The sequence below is a fragment of the Chanodichthys erythropterus genome, chromosome 2 (genome assembly GCF_024489055.1).
Source record: "Chanodichthys erythropterus isolate Z2021 chromosome 2, ASM2448905v1, whole genome shotgun sequence".
Taxonomy (NCBI): Eukaryota; Metazoa; Chordata; class Actinopteri; order Cypriniformes; family Xenocyprididae; genus Chanodichthys; species Chanodichthys erythropterus.
In genome coordinates, this window is record NC_090222.1 from 37,346,850 (window position 1) to 37,365,305 (window position 18,456).

At 35.2% G+C, this 18,456-nt stretch overlaps 1 protein-coding gene across 3 annotated transcripts in view; it reads right to left on the bottom strand.

Moving 5' to 3' along the window:
* The window catches only part of myom3 (myomesin 3), a 75,442-nt gene that overhangs the window by 27,010 nt on the left and 29,976 nt on the right, over positions 1–18,456 (bottom strand). For all 3 annotated transcript variants that reach the window (XM_067411587.1, XM_067411596.1, XM_067411580.1), the window contains exons 11-18: positions 15,616–15,757; positions 13,613–13,812; positions 13,447–13,500; positions 11,285–11,412; positions 8,311–8,494; positions 5,539–5,713; positions 5,347–5,468; positions 311–498 (exon numbers count right to left, since the gene is read on the bottom strand). In XM_067411587.1, coding sequence (XP_067267688.1) covers positions 311–498; positions 5,347–5,468; positions 5,539–5,713; positions 8,311–8,494; positions 11,285–11,412; positions 13,447–13,500; positions 13,613–13,812; positions 15,616–15,757 — 1,193 coding nt within the window. The remainder of the gene's footprint in view (positions 1–310; positions 499–5,346; positions 5,469–5,538; positions 5,714–8,310; positions 8,495–11,284; positions 11,413–13,446; positions 13,501–13,612; positions 13,813–15,615; positions 15,758–18,456) is intronic.

Sequence of the window (18,456 nt, forward strand, 5' to 3'; positions counted from 1 at the left end):
CCATTAGTACACCTTCCTGACAAATTTAATTTGTATTTTTGTTCTATTGTATTTATTTCTCCATTTTGTTTGTAATTATTGTACTGCTCACAGTTTTCTTGTCTTATGTAATTATTTTGAGGACCTTTTTCTTACATTGGTTAACCTAGCATTAGTTTTTGCTGAAGTATCGATAATTGTGAAATTTCACTGATATTTGACTCATATCGTGAAATAAGCCCACCAATAATTGTTTTAAAATAATAGTGATTTCAATACTGACCAAAAATAATCATGATTATGATTTTTTGCCATAATTGTGCAGCCCTACCTTGTATAGCCTCTCTGCAATGGGCTTGTCGTTGACCTCCCGCCAGGTGCTCTGGGTTTTCTGCCTCTGGTCCAGGTAATAGCCCCGCACAGGGTCTCCTCCGTGATTGGCAGGGGCTCTCCAGCCAATTACCATCTCTCCTCCGGTGCAGTGCAGCACAGTGATGGCTGATGGACAGGATGGAACATCTGCAGTAATGTGGAAAGGGAGGGTCAGAGGTCACAAAGCTGCAGCTGTATTTTGTGTAGGATTACTGCTGAAGTGAACCACATCATGTTTGTTATTAATTGTTAATGAATCAAATAAGTGATTATTTGATTCACTCTGTGTTTTACAGCTGGAAAAACCTAAATAATGAATAGGATGACCAAATGTCCTGGATTCACGAGGTGTGTCCCAGTGGCCTGATAATGCGCTGATAAATTCACATGTAAAAATGTGACCTAGAATCAGCTGACTAAAAATTAAGCATCCTCACTGTCCTTTCAGAAATTCCAGTAAATGTGTTTTGTGATGAATGTGTTTCAGTGTGCGAGGCATAAAGATGGAAATCAGAGTTGATTTATATACTATCATGTTTTTTTATTAATATTTTAAATTAGCTTTTATTTTTATATTTTATTTTAGTTTTTAATCATTTTGTTATGTGCTTTTGTCATTTTTATTATTTTATTTTTACTATTTAGGTTTATTTTTTATTCCAGTTTACTTCTGATCTTAATTATTATCAGAAGATAACTGAAATAAAAATAAATTAAACCTAAATAGTAATTTAAAAAAGTTTATTTTTATTAAATATTACTATTTAGGTTTAATTTATTATTATAATTTTTTTTTTTTTGTTTTAGTTCATTTTTAGTTATTATTTCCAGTTTTTAATTTTAGTGCTTCAACTTCAAACTTATTTCAGTTAGTTAAAAAAGTTAGTCTAATTCTCTTTTAATTTTTTTTTATCTAAAAATGTATCATTTATTTTATTTCAGCTTCATTTCATTTAATGAAAATAATTTAATAGTTTTATTTTGAGATAATAAAACTTATGTAAATTAGACGCATAATAATATTCATTTTCTGTCGCCGATAGAAGGTAAATCAGACCACTTAGCACAAGCATGTTATATGTGGAAATACATTTAATGATTTTAGGTTCCATTGTTATAATTTTTTGTGTTAAAATATATTAGATGAAATACACTATATTGTAAAATATTTTGGGACACCTGCCTTTACGAGCACATGAACTTTAATGACATCCCATGCTTAATCCGTAGGGTTTAATATGGAGTTGGCCCACCCTTTGCATCTATAACAGCTTTAACTCTTCTGGGAAGGCTTTCCACAAGGTTTAGGAGTGTGTTTTATGGTAATTTTTGACCATTCTTCTAAAAGCACATTTGTGAGGTCAGGCAGTGATGTTGGTGAGAAGGCCTGGCTCACAGTCTCCACTCTAATTCATCCCAAAGGTGTTCTGTCGGGTTGAGGTCAGGACTCTGTGCAGGCCAGTCAAGTTTCTCCACACCAAACTCGCTCATCCATGTCTTTATGGACCTTGCTTTGTGCACTGGTGCGTAGTCATGTTGGAACAGGAAGGGGTCATCCCAAAACTGTTCCCATAAAGTTGGGAGCATGAAATTGTCCAAAATGACTTGATGAAGCATTAAGAGTTCCTTTCACTGGAACTAAGGGTTCAAGCCCAACCCCTGAAAAACAACCCCACACCATAATCCCCCTCCACCAAACTTTACACTTGGCACAATGCAGTCAGGTAAGTACTGTTCTCCTGGCTAATGCCAAACCAAGACTCGTCCATCAGATTGCCAGACAGAGAAGCGTGATTGGTCACTCCAAAGAACACGTCTCCACTGCTCTAGAGTCCAGTGGCTCGTGCTTTACACCACTGCATCCAACGCTTTGCATTGCACTTGGTGATGTAAGGCTTGGATGCAGCTGCTCGGCCATGGAAACCCATTCCATGAAGCTCTCTATGCACTGTTCTTGAGCTAATCTGAAGGCCACACAAAGTTTGGAGGTCCTCAGCATGTGCTGACCCCGCTCTGTGATTTTACGATGACTGTATTGTTGCTGTTGTTCCCAATTGCTTCCACTTTGTTATGATACCACTAACAGTTTACTGTGGAATATTTAGTAGTGAGGAAATTTCACAAATGGACTTATTGCACAGGTGGCAACCTATCACGGTACCACGCTTGAATTCACTGAGCTCCTGAGAGCGACCCGTTCTTTCACAAATGTTTGTAGAAGCAGTCTGCATGCCTAGTGCTTGATTTATACACCTGTGGCCATGGAAGTGATTGGAACATGATTCAATGATTTGGAGGGGTGTCCCAATACTTTTGGCAATATAGTGTATGTCTACAATTCTTTGGGCCCTACTTTAACGATCTAAGCACATGGTCTGAAGTGCATGGCACAGGTTGTCTTAGGGCGTGTCCGAATCCACTTTTGCAAGTTTAACTATGGAAAAAAATGGTTGGTGTACCAGGCACATGGTCCAAAAGGGTTATACCTAGTCTCTTAATGAGTAATGGGTGTGTTTTGGGTGTAACGTGCGGTAAACCAATCAGAGTCTCATTCCCTTTAAAAGCCAGTTGCACTTACACCATGGCAGATTCACTATTTACATGGTGGAATATAGACACCCTCAACCTGACGAATCAGTTTAAATACATGTGTATATTCCCACGATTGGTCAAATAATTAGCCAATTTCATTTGTAATACTGAAAATAGGTAATTCTGATACAGTGGCATGAAAAAGTATGTGAACCTCTTGCAGAATCTGTGAAAATGAGAATTATTTTAATAAAATAAGAGGTATAATAAAAAAAATGCATGTTATTTTTGTTTAGTACTGTCCTGAGTAAGATATTTTACATAAAAGATGTTTGTCCTACAAAAATCCTACAGTCACTGCTGGAAAGGGTTCAAATATGCAAAAATGCTTGAAAACTGATGAATCTGCAGGAGCTGGAGGATTTTCTGAAGAACAGAGCTCAGTTTAACTGCTCAGGACAAACAAGAGACTCATGAACAACCATCACAAAACACAAAAACAGTCGTGGATCATCAGGTAACCACACACAGTATTGAGAATCAATGCTTCACATATAGGGTTATTTTAATAAATTCAGATATTGTTTTGTCTTGTGAACTAAATGCAAACATCTTTTTATGTAAAATATCTTACTCAGGACAGTACTAAACAAAAAATAACATGCATTTTTTACTATCCCTCTTATTTTATTAAAATAATTCTCATTTTCACAGATTCTGCAAGGGGTTCACATACTTTTTCATGCCACTGTATATGCAATGACTATCCATTATGACATGTAGGCATCTTTATGTACACAATAATAATCCTTTACATTGTAAGCCTTTTATTTTTAACATTTGGCATGTTTGTATGCTGCTGCGTGTGTTTGTGTGCATCCCTGTGTGTGTAACAAGCAGAATGTATGTGCGTTGTGCACCCGCCTACAGGCGCATATTACTAACGCTCTCTTTAAATAACAAAACAAATACTGCGCCATTGACTTTAGACCATGTTTTTGTTGGTCAATGGTACAGTCATTTTCAGCTGCTTCATAATAGCAACACTCCATCATTACACCTGAACACACCTCGTTTTCAGACCAGCACGCCCATGGACGAACAGATGGGCGTGAGTGCATTTGCCATTTAAACAACGTGAGCGCCGGACATGATTACTGCGTCGGACTGAAACTAGCAAAAAACACTTGCTTTGTGCCTGGCATCACATTGTGTCGGGTGTGTGATAGGGCCATTCAACTCTAAATTCACACATAAATGCAAGAATACAAACAGTGTTTTTGCAACAACACAATGTTAATGTTCCTAAAACATCCTTTTAATCTTCTAAAACTTCTAAGCATTAAACTACTGCAATTAGGCCAACAAAACATACATGCAGACTCCAATGAAACATTATGCATATTTGGCATAACGGCTCCAATGCGGCATTTCATTTACACAGAAACACAGACTAAAAAAAACTAAACTTGCCTAAAACTTTTTTTGCTGACTTGCATGCAAGGCAACTTCCTTCAGGAAATACAAATCTAGTTTATTTTATGCCATTTGCATTTGATTCCATTCAAAATGTAAGGAAACTGAAGAGAGCTGCCTGCCAAGAGGGCTGAAACACATCAGGCTTTCACTAAAGAAATATACAATCGCTCTCATTTTAATTAAATTAACATCTTAAATTACTGTTAATTCTAATGCAATTTCAAGGAATGATGGGAACTTCTGGACAACCTAATAATTAACAAAAGCACTTGATGTGTTTTCTGTGAGGATAATGTGATCATTTATTTTAAAAAAGACATGGTTTGATCAGCAGTAAGATGTGGTTCCGGCGCCTCTGGTATTAGATGTGTCTGTCCTCATCTCAACCCACATCAGAGCAGGAGGGCCATTCAGAATCACCCGTTATTACAAAGAGAAAAGCTGAACCGCCAGACAACAGCCTATTACTGTCAGGATTGAGCCAGACACAGAATAACTCTACTTCTACATCTCTTGAGTAAAAAGCTTGTCTTTGGACACGACTGTGAGGTACAAGAGCATCACGTCTGGACACCTTTTCTCCATATAATGAAGCTTAAAAAGGCATATGTACTTTACTAACAGCCGAATACTACAGTATAAACCTGCAGAGTTTTATATTTCCTAAAGACAATTTTAGAGTGCTGTGGGTGATTTCTAGGGCATGAATATGAGGTTGCTAAAGTCTTTAAGGAATTATTTGCACATTTCTATATGGCTGCTAGGATGCTCCTTCACTAACCCAAGTCAAAATACTTCACTTGCTGTCTCTATCCATCCAGGAAGCTCATTCATACAATTATCAATTCACACTGAGACCATAAACAGCTTTCTAGGGCTCAAGCAGACAGCCTGCAGCACTTTAGACGAGACGGCGTCCTATTTAAAGCTGTCTGGCTGCTGTCCTGCATGGTCTCGTTTGGTTCACAGGCCGGTCAGACTTACATATCGCTGATTTGACTTGAATGGTAGGAGACTCGTCCGAGTAGATGCTGTTTCCTGCCAGTCCCACAGACTTCACCCGGAATACATACTCTTTATTGGTCTTCAGGCCATTAACTATAAACCTGAACGAAGAAAACCAGTTTTTAGTACGAATATTGGGAGTCTCTTAAACCAGATAAAACAAGAAGAGACCTGGTTTGGGTGATGGGCTTATTGTTGATGGTCTTCCACTGTTCACTTCCAACCTCACTGCAGTACAGGTAGTATCCCAGAATGCCCTCTGTTATTTTGGGCTCCTTCCACTGCAGTAGGACTGAGCTGTTAGTGTCTCGGATGGGCAGGACGCCGTTTGGTGGGGCGGGAACTCCTAAAACACATAAGAACAAAACCCTTGTGAAAAAGAAGTGCGCTTAATTGTATTGAATGTGCACTTCAAATCTTAAAAGTATATTTTTATAAACTGTACTTGCAGATAATATTAACTAAATAAAAGGTCACTTAAAGAGAGTACATTTTAATGAGTAGTGTACTTTGTAATAATGTCAAACTAAAAGTACAAATTAAACCTTTTAAATGATAATTTTAAATGATCTTTTGTCATGCTTAAGGAAGTACACATCTTGATGTGTTGACTAACATACTAAAGCACATGTAAAGTACTTGTTATAATTTTAACTGTAGTTTATTTGATATTACATTTAGAGATAAGTATGCTTTAAATGTACTAAACTGCATCTTCATCATTTAAAATAAGTGCTGTCAAATCGATTAAACGCGATTAATTGCATCTAACATAAAAGTTTGTATATAAATACACACGTATTTATATATATACACACACGCACACACACATATACACACACAAACGTTCATGTTAGATGCGATTAATCGCGATTAATAATTGATTATAATTTTAACTGATTTGTTATTTGATATTACATATAAAGATAAGTATGCTTTAAATACTATACTGCATCTTCATCATTTAAAATTAGTGCAGTTAAACGCGATTAATTGCATCTAACATAAAAGTTTGTATATAAATACACACTCACACAAACTTTCATGTTAGATGCGATTAATAGTTGATTATAATTTTAACTGCAGTTTGTTATTTGATATTACATTTAAAGATAGTACAGTATGTTCAATTTAAAATAACTGTGTACTATTTAAATATATTTCACAAAGTAATTTATTCCTGTGATGCAAAGCTGAATTTTCAGCATCATTACTCCAGTCTTCAGTGTCACATGATCCTTCAGAAATCATTCTAATATGCTGATCTGCTGCTCAAGAAACATTTAATGTGTACAATTGTACAAAATATTTGTGAACAATATTTTTTTTTTCAGGATTATTTGATAAATAGAAAGTTCAAAAGAACAGTGTTTATCTGAAATCTAATCTTTTGTAACATTATAAATGTCTTTACTGCCACTTTTGATTGATTTAATGCATCCTTGCTGAATAAAAGTATTAATTTATTTAATTTCTTTAAAAAAAAATACAAATAAAAATTCTTACTGACCCCAAACTTTTGAACGGTAGTGTATAATGCTACAGAAGCTTTGTATTTCAGATAAATGCTGTTCTTTTGAACTTTCTATTCATCAAGGAATCCTGAAAAAAAATGTACACAACTGTTTTCAACATTGAAAATAATCATAAATGTTTATTGAGCAGCAAATCAGCATATTAGAATGATTTCTGAAGGATCATGTGACACTGAAGACTGGAGTAACGATGCTGAAAATTCAGCTTTGCATCACAGGAATAAATTACTTTGTGAAATATATTTAAATAGTACACAGTTATTTTAAATTGTAATAATATTTCACAATATTACTGTTTTTTACTGTATTTTTAATTAAATAAATGTAGCCTTGGTGAGCAGACGAAACTTCTTTTAAAAACATTAAAAATCTTAGTGGTTCCTAACTTTTGGTCTGTACTGTATATATATATATATATATATATATATACACACATACACACACTGTGTGCAGAATTATTAGGCAATTTGATTTTCTGATCATATTTTTTTTCCAAGCACTTACCAAATTTTGGATTACCAATTCCAATCCACATCAATCTTAATAACTACTATTAATATTGTTTTTAATCATTTATAAGTGATTTTTCATGAAGGCTGGAAATGCAAAATGCCTTATATTCAGGTCTGGAGAATTATTAGGCAGGTTTTCTTTTACAGGCAAAATGAGATTTAACTCAGACTGAAATGTCAAAAATGATTAAATACTCATGAGAAGGATGCAATACTAATGCAATACTAGAAATTGAAAAGTTAAAGCATGACCAAGGGACAGCAAAATGCTCATTTGACCCTATTGACCCAATGAGCATTTTGCTGTGCCTTGGTCATGCTTTAACTTTGCAATTTCTAGTATTGCATTAGTATTGCATCCTTCTCATGTTAGATGTGATTAATCGTGATTAATCAATTTGACAGCACTATTACAAATACATTTAAATGCATGGCATATACGTTTTAATAGAAATGACATTAAAGTACATTTTAGTTTACCATAAATGTTTGTCAGTACATTCAGCAGTACACTTAAATCATATTTCCAAGACAATTTAAGTAATTATGAAATTACAAATAAAGATGTAAATAAAGTGGGTTAAAACAGCACTCTTAAGTTTAACTAATGCCATTTAAAATAAATTTAACCTATACTTAATTTCATTTATTGTAAATAACATGCAGTTAAGTGTCTGAAAACTTGCAAAACATTTCAAGTATACTCTTTTAAAGTATGCTTTTTCACAAGGTTATACTCCATTTAAATCTATTTTAAGGCATGTTTCTCATTGTTTTATAACTATTTTGACTGTTTAATTCTAAGCATCGGTGAGATTATGTTTATGACATGAGTGTGAGTAAATAATGACTAATTTCTATTCTTATATGCATGATTCCTTCAAGAAAATGGTCACCTAGTGGTTGTCCCAGTGAGATGGGTTCGCTGGGAAGAGACGGCTCGCTGATTCCATACTTGTTGACAGAACGAACACGGTAAGAGTACGACTTCCCCTTCTGCTGGTCAAATGCAACAAATCTAGTCGACAGCACAGTCATATCCATACTAGCCAGGTGCCAGCTCTCCTTCCCTGTTAAGGACTGAAATAACCAACAGTCAATGCATCTTTAAATTTTTGTATTTTGATTTATCCAAAGTGACAGTAAATTCAAGGTAAACAGTTTGCAAGTATATGTTTTCCCTGGAAATCTAACATATTTCCATCTAATTTCTGTTCTTTGTGTATATATTATATGTATATATATATATAATTTTATTTTTTAACTATAAATTACATTTGCATAAAGTAGGAAGTCTGCATGAAGATAAACTATTGCAATATTATCTTAATAGAACGTGCCCGGTGGTAAATGGACATTTAAATCTTTTTCATATATATGTATTTCTGCTCCCACAATTTCAGATGATCCCGATGAACTAGACAGTTTTATTATGGTGCTTCTTATAAAAAGTCCAATAAAGTCCATGTCCTGTGGCAGTGTGCGGTTTCCTGCTCATTATAGAGTCGGCGAGCGGTTGGAGCTCTTTCTTGTGCCTTATATTGGAAGATTGTGCCTCCTCTGCTCTGAGAACGAATTACTGCAAGCACTTTTACACCATGAGTCACGAAGAGATGATCTGAAACTTTAAAACTGCTCTCAAAAAAACAGAAGGATCCTAACCTTTTGCAGTGCTGGAGGCCTTGAACATGTGAAACTGAGAAGCTAAACTTGAAAAATGTGTTTTGTGTTAAGCCTGTTGGGTCATTTTATTTGCTCTGTAATTTTAACTTTCTACCAAGCTAATTTAATGTCTGCTGGAGTTACTGGATTTGAACATACACAGACATACACCATGTATATACTCAGAGCAATGCAATGCAACTATACAAGAAAGAATGTTCCCATTTGGCAAATGGCAATATTAGAATGATGAATAATTATTAGAATAAGTTTTCATTTAATGAACCCATCCAGTGTTGTTACTGTTAGCTAAAGTGTTTAATTCAAAATTTTAAAGGTGCCCCGTAGAACGCGTTTTCAAAAGATGTAATATAAGTCTAAGGTGTCCCCTGAATGTGTCTGTGAAGTTTCAGTTCAAAATACCCCATAATTTTTTTTTAATTCATTGTTTTAACTGCCTATTTTGGGGCATCATTAAATATGCGTCAATTCAGGCTGCGGCCCCTTTAAATTCTCGTGCTCCCCGCCCCCGGAGCTCACGCTTGCCTTAAACAAACAGCATAAACAAAGTCACACAGTTAATATAACCCTCAAAATGGATCTTTACAAAGTGTTCATCATGCGACATGTCTAATCGTGTAAGTATGGTATTTATTTGGATGTTTACATTTGATTCTGAATGAGTTTGATAGTACTCCGTGGCTAAAGCTAACATTACACACTGTTGGAGAGATTTATAAAGAATGAAGTTGTGTTTATGCATTATACAGACTGCAAGTGTTTAAAAAATGAAAATAACGACAGTCTTGTCTCCGTGAATACAATAAGAAATGATGGTAACTTTAACCACATTTAACAGTACATTAGCAACATGCTAACAAAACATTTAGAAAGACAATTTACAAATATCACTAAAAATATCATGATATCATGGATCATGTCAGTTATTATTGATCCATCTGCCATTTTTCGCAATTGTTCTTGCTTGCTTACCTAATCTGATGATTCAGCTGTGCAGATCCAGACGTCTTGCCCTTGTCTAATGCCTTGAACATGAGCTGGCATATGCAAATATTGGGGGTGTACATATTAATGATCCCGACTGTTACGTAACAGTCGGTGTTATGTTGAGATTCGCCTGTTCTTTAGAGGTCTTTTAAACAAATGAGATTTATATAAGAAGGAGGAAACAATGGAGTTGTTGAACTCTTATTATTCAACTATGCCAAGGCAAATTCAATTTTCTATTCTACGGCACCTTTAATAAATACTATAATAGTAAATAATACTAAAATAACACAGAACCCCTTAAGCTGGATTACTTGAACCTACACTCTGAAAAATGAGTTAAAATGAGTTTAAAAAAGTTAAAAACAACCCAAGTTGGGTTGAAAATTAACAAAACCAGCAATTGGGTTGTTTTAAATGTTCACCATTTGATTATTATTGTTGCCTCTAGTAATTGTGTCTGATTTTTATTATTATTTTGGGTTCATTTTGAGCCAGCCATATAGTAAGTTTTAAACAATTGCTGGGTTAAATAAAACTACCCAGCAGGTTGGGCAAACATTTAACCCAACCGCTGAGTTAAAACAACCCAATCGCTGGGTTTGTCCATTTTCAACCTAACTTGGGTTGTTTTGAACCCAGCATTTTTAGAGTGTAACATTTACACTTAGTCATTAAGCAGTCCAAAGCAACTTAGAAAGGAGGAATACAACAAGCCAACAAATCAACATGTGCTCTTTCCAATTAACTCAGCTTTGGGTTGCTACTTGGAACAGTTTTTAAACCGAGCACTTAAAAGTTTTGTGCAATGAATCTATCAATTCGGCTTACTTAAACTCACACATTCAGACCAAGGCAACATCTTAGAAAATCAGCAAGCAAGTGCTTTGAGGTCAAAAGGAAAGACATTATGCAGCCATCACATAACACGGATGAGCTGCCTTAAGATCTCTATACTTTTAATGAACCGTTGGCTTTGCACCTGCTGCCACCCAGGATGCAGCATTCACTGCCTCTAATTAGCCGACTAGTCAAAGTGCAGTGTTAATTTGGACCACTGGCTCAGTGTGTAAAGCCAACGCAAATTTAAGGCCTGCAGTCGAGGATAAAAGCTACAAACGCAGTAGAGCAGGACCCCCGCAGGGCCAGTCTTAATGAGCTGAACTGCAAGCAGTGCGTGGGACGAAGGTCAACTCTCACCCGCTCCACGAAGTAGGTGAGAGGCTCTCTGCCCCGCGGATCCGGTTCAGTCCAGCTCAGCACGGCGTAGGTGTCGCTGAGCTCACAAACTCGCACATCAGTGGGGGGGAACGGCACTCGGATTTGACCTGCAGGCGGCAGAGGGGAGAGACTGAGAACACTGGCAAAATGGAGCATGCAGAAAGGAGCAGGAGAGCGAGGGACTGATGGAGAACGGGTAAAGGCATGATCACACTAGATGGCAATACAAAGACCCCTTTTTTTTTTTTTAAACTAAATATAGATTTAGAACAATACTATAGATAGACATTTTGTCCCCATAATGTAGAGTATACTTGAACCACACACACACACACAGACACACACACACAAACTGCAGTGCTCCGTAAAACTACTCATTCTTTAAAAAAGAACGGGTTCATATCGGCTCTTAATGGCACATCATAATGGCCCACCAGTCCCTGGTGTTGCCATGGCAGTTAGCAGCACGGCTTCAGAGACATATCATCATCTTTTTAATGCTGAATGCTTATAAAACTGCCCAAGTCTTTATGGGTATTGCCATACCAGGGAGCGCAGACCACCTGTGAATGCTTTATATCAGATCTGCCCTCTGAAACAGAGCAAATTCATCATCATAACTGTCTGAGCTATAAATTCTTTAGGGTGGTTAATTCATGAAAAAGAAATACGTCTCAAAAGAGACAGCGGGAGCAGCAAATCAATAGTTTAAAAGGGTGAATCTCACGAATCCTGTCAAGATCATCTCCAGGTCATATTTTACCTCAAAATAAAAAGAAAACTGAAATATGAAATTAAATGTCTGCACAAGGAAAATGTGATAAATTTTCCCCTTAAATTCTCATTTCTGTAATGCATCCTCTAGGGTTATTATCGTTAACTAAATCTAAAACCAAAAACATAAAAACATCTTTCTTACTTGAAATAAATTAAATGTTAACTGAAATAAGGGCTGTCAAATGATTAATCACATCCAAAATAAAAGTAGTTTGTTTACATAATATGTGTGTACTGTGTATTTTTATTATGTATATATAAGTACACAACCATACATTCATACACACACACACATATATATATATATATAAGGGCTGTCTTTAGATTAATCGCGATTAATCGCATCCAAAGTAAAAGTTGCGTTTACATAATATGTGTGTGTGTGTGTGTCCTGTGTATAATGATTATGTATATATAAATACACACACATTCATGTATATATTTAAGAAAAATCTGTTATATTTATATATAAAAAATATATATATATATATATATATATATATATATATATATATATATATATATATATATATATATATTTATATTTATATATAATATAAATTATGTATAAATATATATACAGTATATACATGCAAATATTTCTTAAATATATACATGCATGTGTGTGTATTTATATATACAAAATAATTATACACAGTACACACACACATATATATTATGTAAACACAAACTTTTATTTTGGATGCGATTAATCTTTTGACAAATTTATAGAAAACAATAATTGTATTAAAAATATTAATAAAAATGACAAAATCACACAACAAAATTACTAAAACTTGAACTGAAATAAAAATATAAGTATAAACTTAAAATATTAATAAAAAACTATAATAGTACATCAATAAGACTAAAACAACAGAAAACTCAGTTTTCTTATTGGTGAATCTTAGATCTCATTACTGTAATACATATATTTTTGTTATTTAAATACTGCCATGTTACATAAATTCTCATGTATATATGTATATGTTGCATTAAATTCATGATAATTTGTTCAATTGTCATAATGTCACAATACATAAAATCTTTATGGTCCTAAAATATTGTAGGTTTAATATTCTTTATGCAAAATCTATTTTCTTCTTTCTTTTTCTTTTGATTTGAGCATGAAACGTGAGAACATTTTTTTGTGAGATTCAACCCTACTCTCTACACTGTGCCTTTTGACTAACCAGACTTGATGTAATGAAACGACACATGATAAAGGCTAATCTCAGGATCCATGTACAGTAAATCTGAGTTTTCTCCTGCTGTGACGCTCGTCTGTGAGTGTAGAAGTTTTCCTTCTTATCTCTTTAACTGACTGCATCAGCTGAAATCAGTGAGCGTTGTGATCTACTCACCCTCTAGCTGGTCCTTAGTGATCACAATCTCTCTCCAACGCTCCACCTTCACCACTGAATAAGAGAGAGATGAAGAGGAGAGCAGAGATAAAGATGGATGCCGCCAATATCATATGAGAGTCAGTGTAAAACACATGATCTGCAGGCTTCATTTAGATGTTCTTACCAGTAGTCCTGCTGGGCTCCAGTGGGTCAGAGGTCATGATGGGGTCAGTGGGTTTAGACGGGCGTCCCACACCTGCCTGGTTGACCGCACACACTCGGAACTGGTACATTGTGTTTTCCTTCAGCCCCATTACAGGATATTGACATGCCCTCTGGATGACATCATTACAGCGTTCCCACTTCCCAAGACCGATGTCACACCTGCATGAAAAAAATATGGATGTGAGAATGTAAAAATATTAATTCATTAACTTTACAGCTGTATTAGTAGTGGCTGTTGCCATGCAAATCAAATTTAGAATATACCTAATCATTTAGCAACACCATATGAACCACCCATGAAAACCTTAAAACCTCAGAACATCTTGGTATCCACGTAGCAACACCCTAGCAACCACTCAGAACACACTAGCAACAGCATAGCCATGCATTAAAAACGCCTCAGAACTTTGAATCCCCTTAGCAACCACTCAGAACACCCTTGCAACAACAATACATAAAAAAATACTTTGCAGTCCCCTAGCAATGCCCTAGTAACCACTCAGAACACACTAGCAACTGCATAGCCATGCATTAAAAACCACTCAGGACTTTGCATTCCCCTAGCAACCACTCAAAACATCCTAGCAACAGCATAGCCATGCATTAAAAACCAGTTAGAACTTTGCATCCCCCTAGCTACCACTCAGAACACCCTAGCAACAGCATAGCCATGCATTAAAAACCACTTAGAACTTTGCATCCCCCTAGCAACCACTCAGAACACCCTAGCAACAGCAATGCATAAAAAATGCAAATTGTTTGCAATCCCCTAGCAATGCCCTAGTAACCACTCAGAACCCTCTAGCAACAGCATAGCATTGCATGAACTTTGCACCCCCTAGCAACACCATAGCCACCATTTAGTACACTCTAGCAAGAGAATAGCAATTCATTAAAAATAATAAATTTTCACTTCTCTAGCAACACCTTAGATACAGCATAGCAATGCATTATAAACCACTGTGAACTTTGCATTCCCATAGCAATGCCCTAGCAACAGCATAGCAATGCATTAAAAACCGCTGTGAACTTTGCATCCCTTAGCAACACCCTAGCAACAGCATAGCAATGCATTAAAAACCACTCTGAACTTTGCATCCCCCTAGCAACACCCTAGCAACAGCATAGCCATGCATTAAAAATCAATGTGAACTTTGCATTCCCATAGCAATGCTCTGGTAACCACTCAGAACACCCTAGCAACAGAATAGCAATGCATTGAAAACCACGCAGAACTGTGCATCCCCCTAGCAACACCCTAGCTACAGCATAGCAATGCATTAAAAAATAATCTGAACTTTGCATTCCCATAGCAATGCTCAAGTAACCACTCAGACCACCCTAGAAACAGAATAGCAATGCATTAAAAACTACTCAGAGCATTGCGTCCCCCTAGCAACACCCTAGCAACTACTCAGAACACCCTAGCAACAGAATAGCAATGCATTAAAAATAACTCAGAACTTTGCACCCCTCTAGCAACACCCTGACAACAGCATAGAAATGCATTAAAATCCACTCTGTACTTTGAACCCCACACCAACCACTCAGAACACCCACTAACTCAATAAAGCAATTAAACCAAATTCTGACATTTTGAAATGCAACATTTTGAATTAAATTTTTCACTCAAACTGTTATTTTGATAATATAGTTTATGATAATAATAAAAATGTATAACAGAAGCATTTTCATTTGTGATTTTAGTCTTTTTGGACCCCATCGGCAGTCATAATAAGATGCAATTATCAGTAACAACTAAACAAGCCAACTCAAAAACTGGCAGAACGTTGTAGAGTAAACCAGCATGTTGCTAGGAGACAGGAAAGATAGGCACTTGTACTCTCTCACCATGGTGATGTCTTTTATCTCAACAGATATCGCTAAAGAAACAGCTAGAAGCTGCTCTGATCTCTCTCAAGATGAGCAACCATCAGAAGAACATCATGGATCATTTTTCACCTCTCTATGAAGTAACCCTGAACTGCAGCAGCTCCATCTGCACTGGGAGGCATCCACGAGAGGAACACATAATCTCGGTTCACATCAGAACATTCCACCTGTAGAGGAGAACCTGGAGCACCGGCCACAACCGCAGATCCATCTAAACAGACAGAGAGGAGAAATCAGAATAAAGATCACATTAAGAACTCAGTTGTTTCTCCTAGAGTGCACTGAGCTTGAATTTTTATGTTTTTCAGAAAAGATCTCAACAATGTCTCAAACTGCGCTCAGATGTGTCAAGATACCAAAGTTTGCAACCAAAAGTCAGATCTCAGTATATGAACTCATCAAACTCTTCCAAGACCAATTCATCAATTCATCTCATTCATAGGTGTTATTTTAGTATTCTTTATATTAGTGCTATATATTTATATTAGTGTTATTATATAAATATTATATTATTAATATTTTGAATTAGCTTTTATTTTTAATTTTAGTTTAAGGAAGTTTTAGTAATTTTGTTACTTTTGCTTTTTTCATTTTTTATATTTCTGTTTAGCGTTAATTTATTTTTATTGCCATTTTAGTTTTTTTTTTTTTTTTTTTTACTTTTTCCATCTAATATTTGTATTTTATTTCACCTTTAATTCATTTACAAAAACAAATTTTAATAGTTATAACAATATTAAAACTGTCATCATTAGTGTCTATTTTTATTTCTCCATTATTTTTTTTTTTATATATAACAAAACTTTTGCTTTTGTCTATTTTTATTTTTTAATAATAAAACAATATTGAGAAAAAATAAAAATAAAAATTGGGAACTCCCTGAGCTATAGAGCACAACATTTGGGTTCCAGAAGTAAAAACTCCATTCATTTTTTCCATAGGGAAATTGATTTTTAATGATAACCAATCAGATTCATTCCACCAATCAGAGTCGAAACAAGCAAAAAGATCTCTTTAGCCCCGCCCACTCCCATGAAGCACTGCAAATGATGTAATGGAGTCGATCTCACCATGCTCTCAAAATAAATATTTCGATATATATAAGCATATGCATAACTTAAAAAAATATTGTTTCACAATGCTTCATGGGATTGTAGTTCTTTCCCTCTGTATTTGTACCTTTCTATTTTTGTCAGATTTTCAAATATTTTTTGCTTCAAATCAAAGTTTGTAATGTTATGATTCACCTCATAGCTGGTTGGCTTGGTTCATAGCTTATAATGCTTTAATCAAGAATTTTTTCAAAAACCCTATGGGAGAAATGAATGGAAAAAATACTTCCGGAACCAACGCCACTGAAAAAGTAGGTAGGCAAGGCACTGTTGTAACCAACCACAGTTAAACTTACTTCAGTAAGTTTCTTAGAAGAGGATGACTGCAGGGTTTCTCTTGCTCTTATTTGTTTAATCGACACCAACAAGGATGAAACAGACTCATAAGAGTAACCTCCGGCTCCTTCCTGTTACCTGGCAGATTTGTAATGCAAATTTTTCCTCTGAGATTAAGCAAAGACGTCACATGCAGTAGAGTGAAGCTTGCTTTCTAATTACTACACTGCAGGCTTACAGAGCGGCCCACTTCCTTTAATGAGACAGGAAATTCAATTCCCGTTCTCTTCTTGCTTTAAAGGACTTACGCTGACAGGGGAACTCTGCGCTGGAAAGAACATCATGGATTCACAAGAATTATGTCTCTGATGACTTAAAAAGTTTTACATTTCTTAATTAGGGCAGACAGGAGGCAATTCTAACACACTACATTTCTTCAATCACAGATAATCTAGAGTGATGACACCCAAAAAACACACAGTCGAGCTAGAGCTGCACGATTCTGGATCAATTGAGAACCACAATTTTTTTGTTTTAAATAGAGATCACAATTCTCCCACAGTTCTGAACAGACTCTTGAATAATCACTTGAATGAATGATTCAATGACTCACACATAAATACTTCACTTGTTTCATAACTGAACAAATCAGCGTTTTGAACAAATCTCTTGAACGAATGATTCAATGACTCACTCATAAATACTTCACTTGTTTCATTACTGAATGAATCAGCAGTTTTGAACAAATCTCTTGAATGAATGATACAATGACTCACTCATAAATACTTCACTTGTTTCATTACTGAACAAATCAGCATTTTTGAACAAATCTCTTGAATGAATGATTCAATGACTCACTCATAAATACTTCACTTGTTTCATTACTGAACAAATCAGCATTTTTGAACAAATCTCTTGAATGAATGATTCAATGACTCAATCATAAATACTTCACTTGTTTCATTACTGAACAAATCAGCATTTTTGAACAAATGTCGAATGAATGATTCAATGACTCACTCATAAATACTTCACTTGTTTCATTACTGAACAAATCAGCGTTTGAAAACAAATCACTTGAATGAATGATTCAATAACTCACTCATAAATACTACACTTTTTTCATTACTGAACAAATCAGCATTTTTGAACAAATCTCTTGAATTAATGATTCAATGACTCACTCATAAATACTTCACTTGTTTCATTACTGAACAAATCAGCATTTTTGAACGAATCTCTTGAAAGAGTGTTTCAATGACTCACTCATAAATACTTCACCTGTTTCATTACTGAACAAATCAGCATTTTTGAACGAATCTGTTGAATGAATGATTCAATGACTCAATCATAAATACTTCACTTGTTTCATTACTGAACAAATCAGTATTTTTGAACAAATGTCGAATGAATGATTCAATGACTCAATCATAAATGCTTCACTTGTTTCATTACGGAACAAATCAGCGTTTGAAAACAAATCACTTGAATGAATGATTCAATAACTCACTCATAAATACTT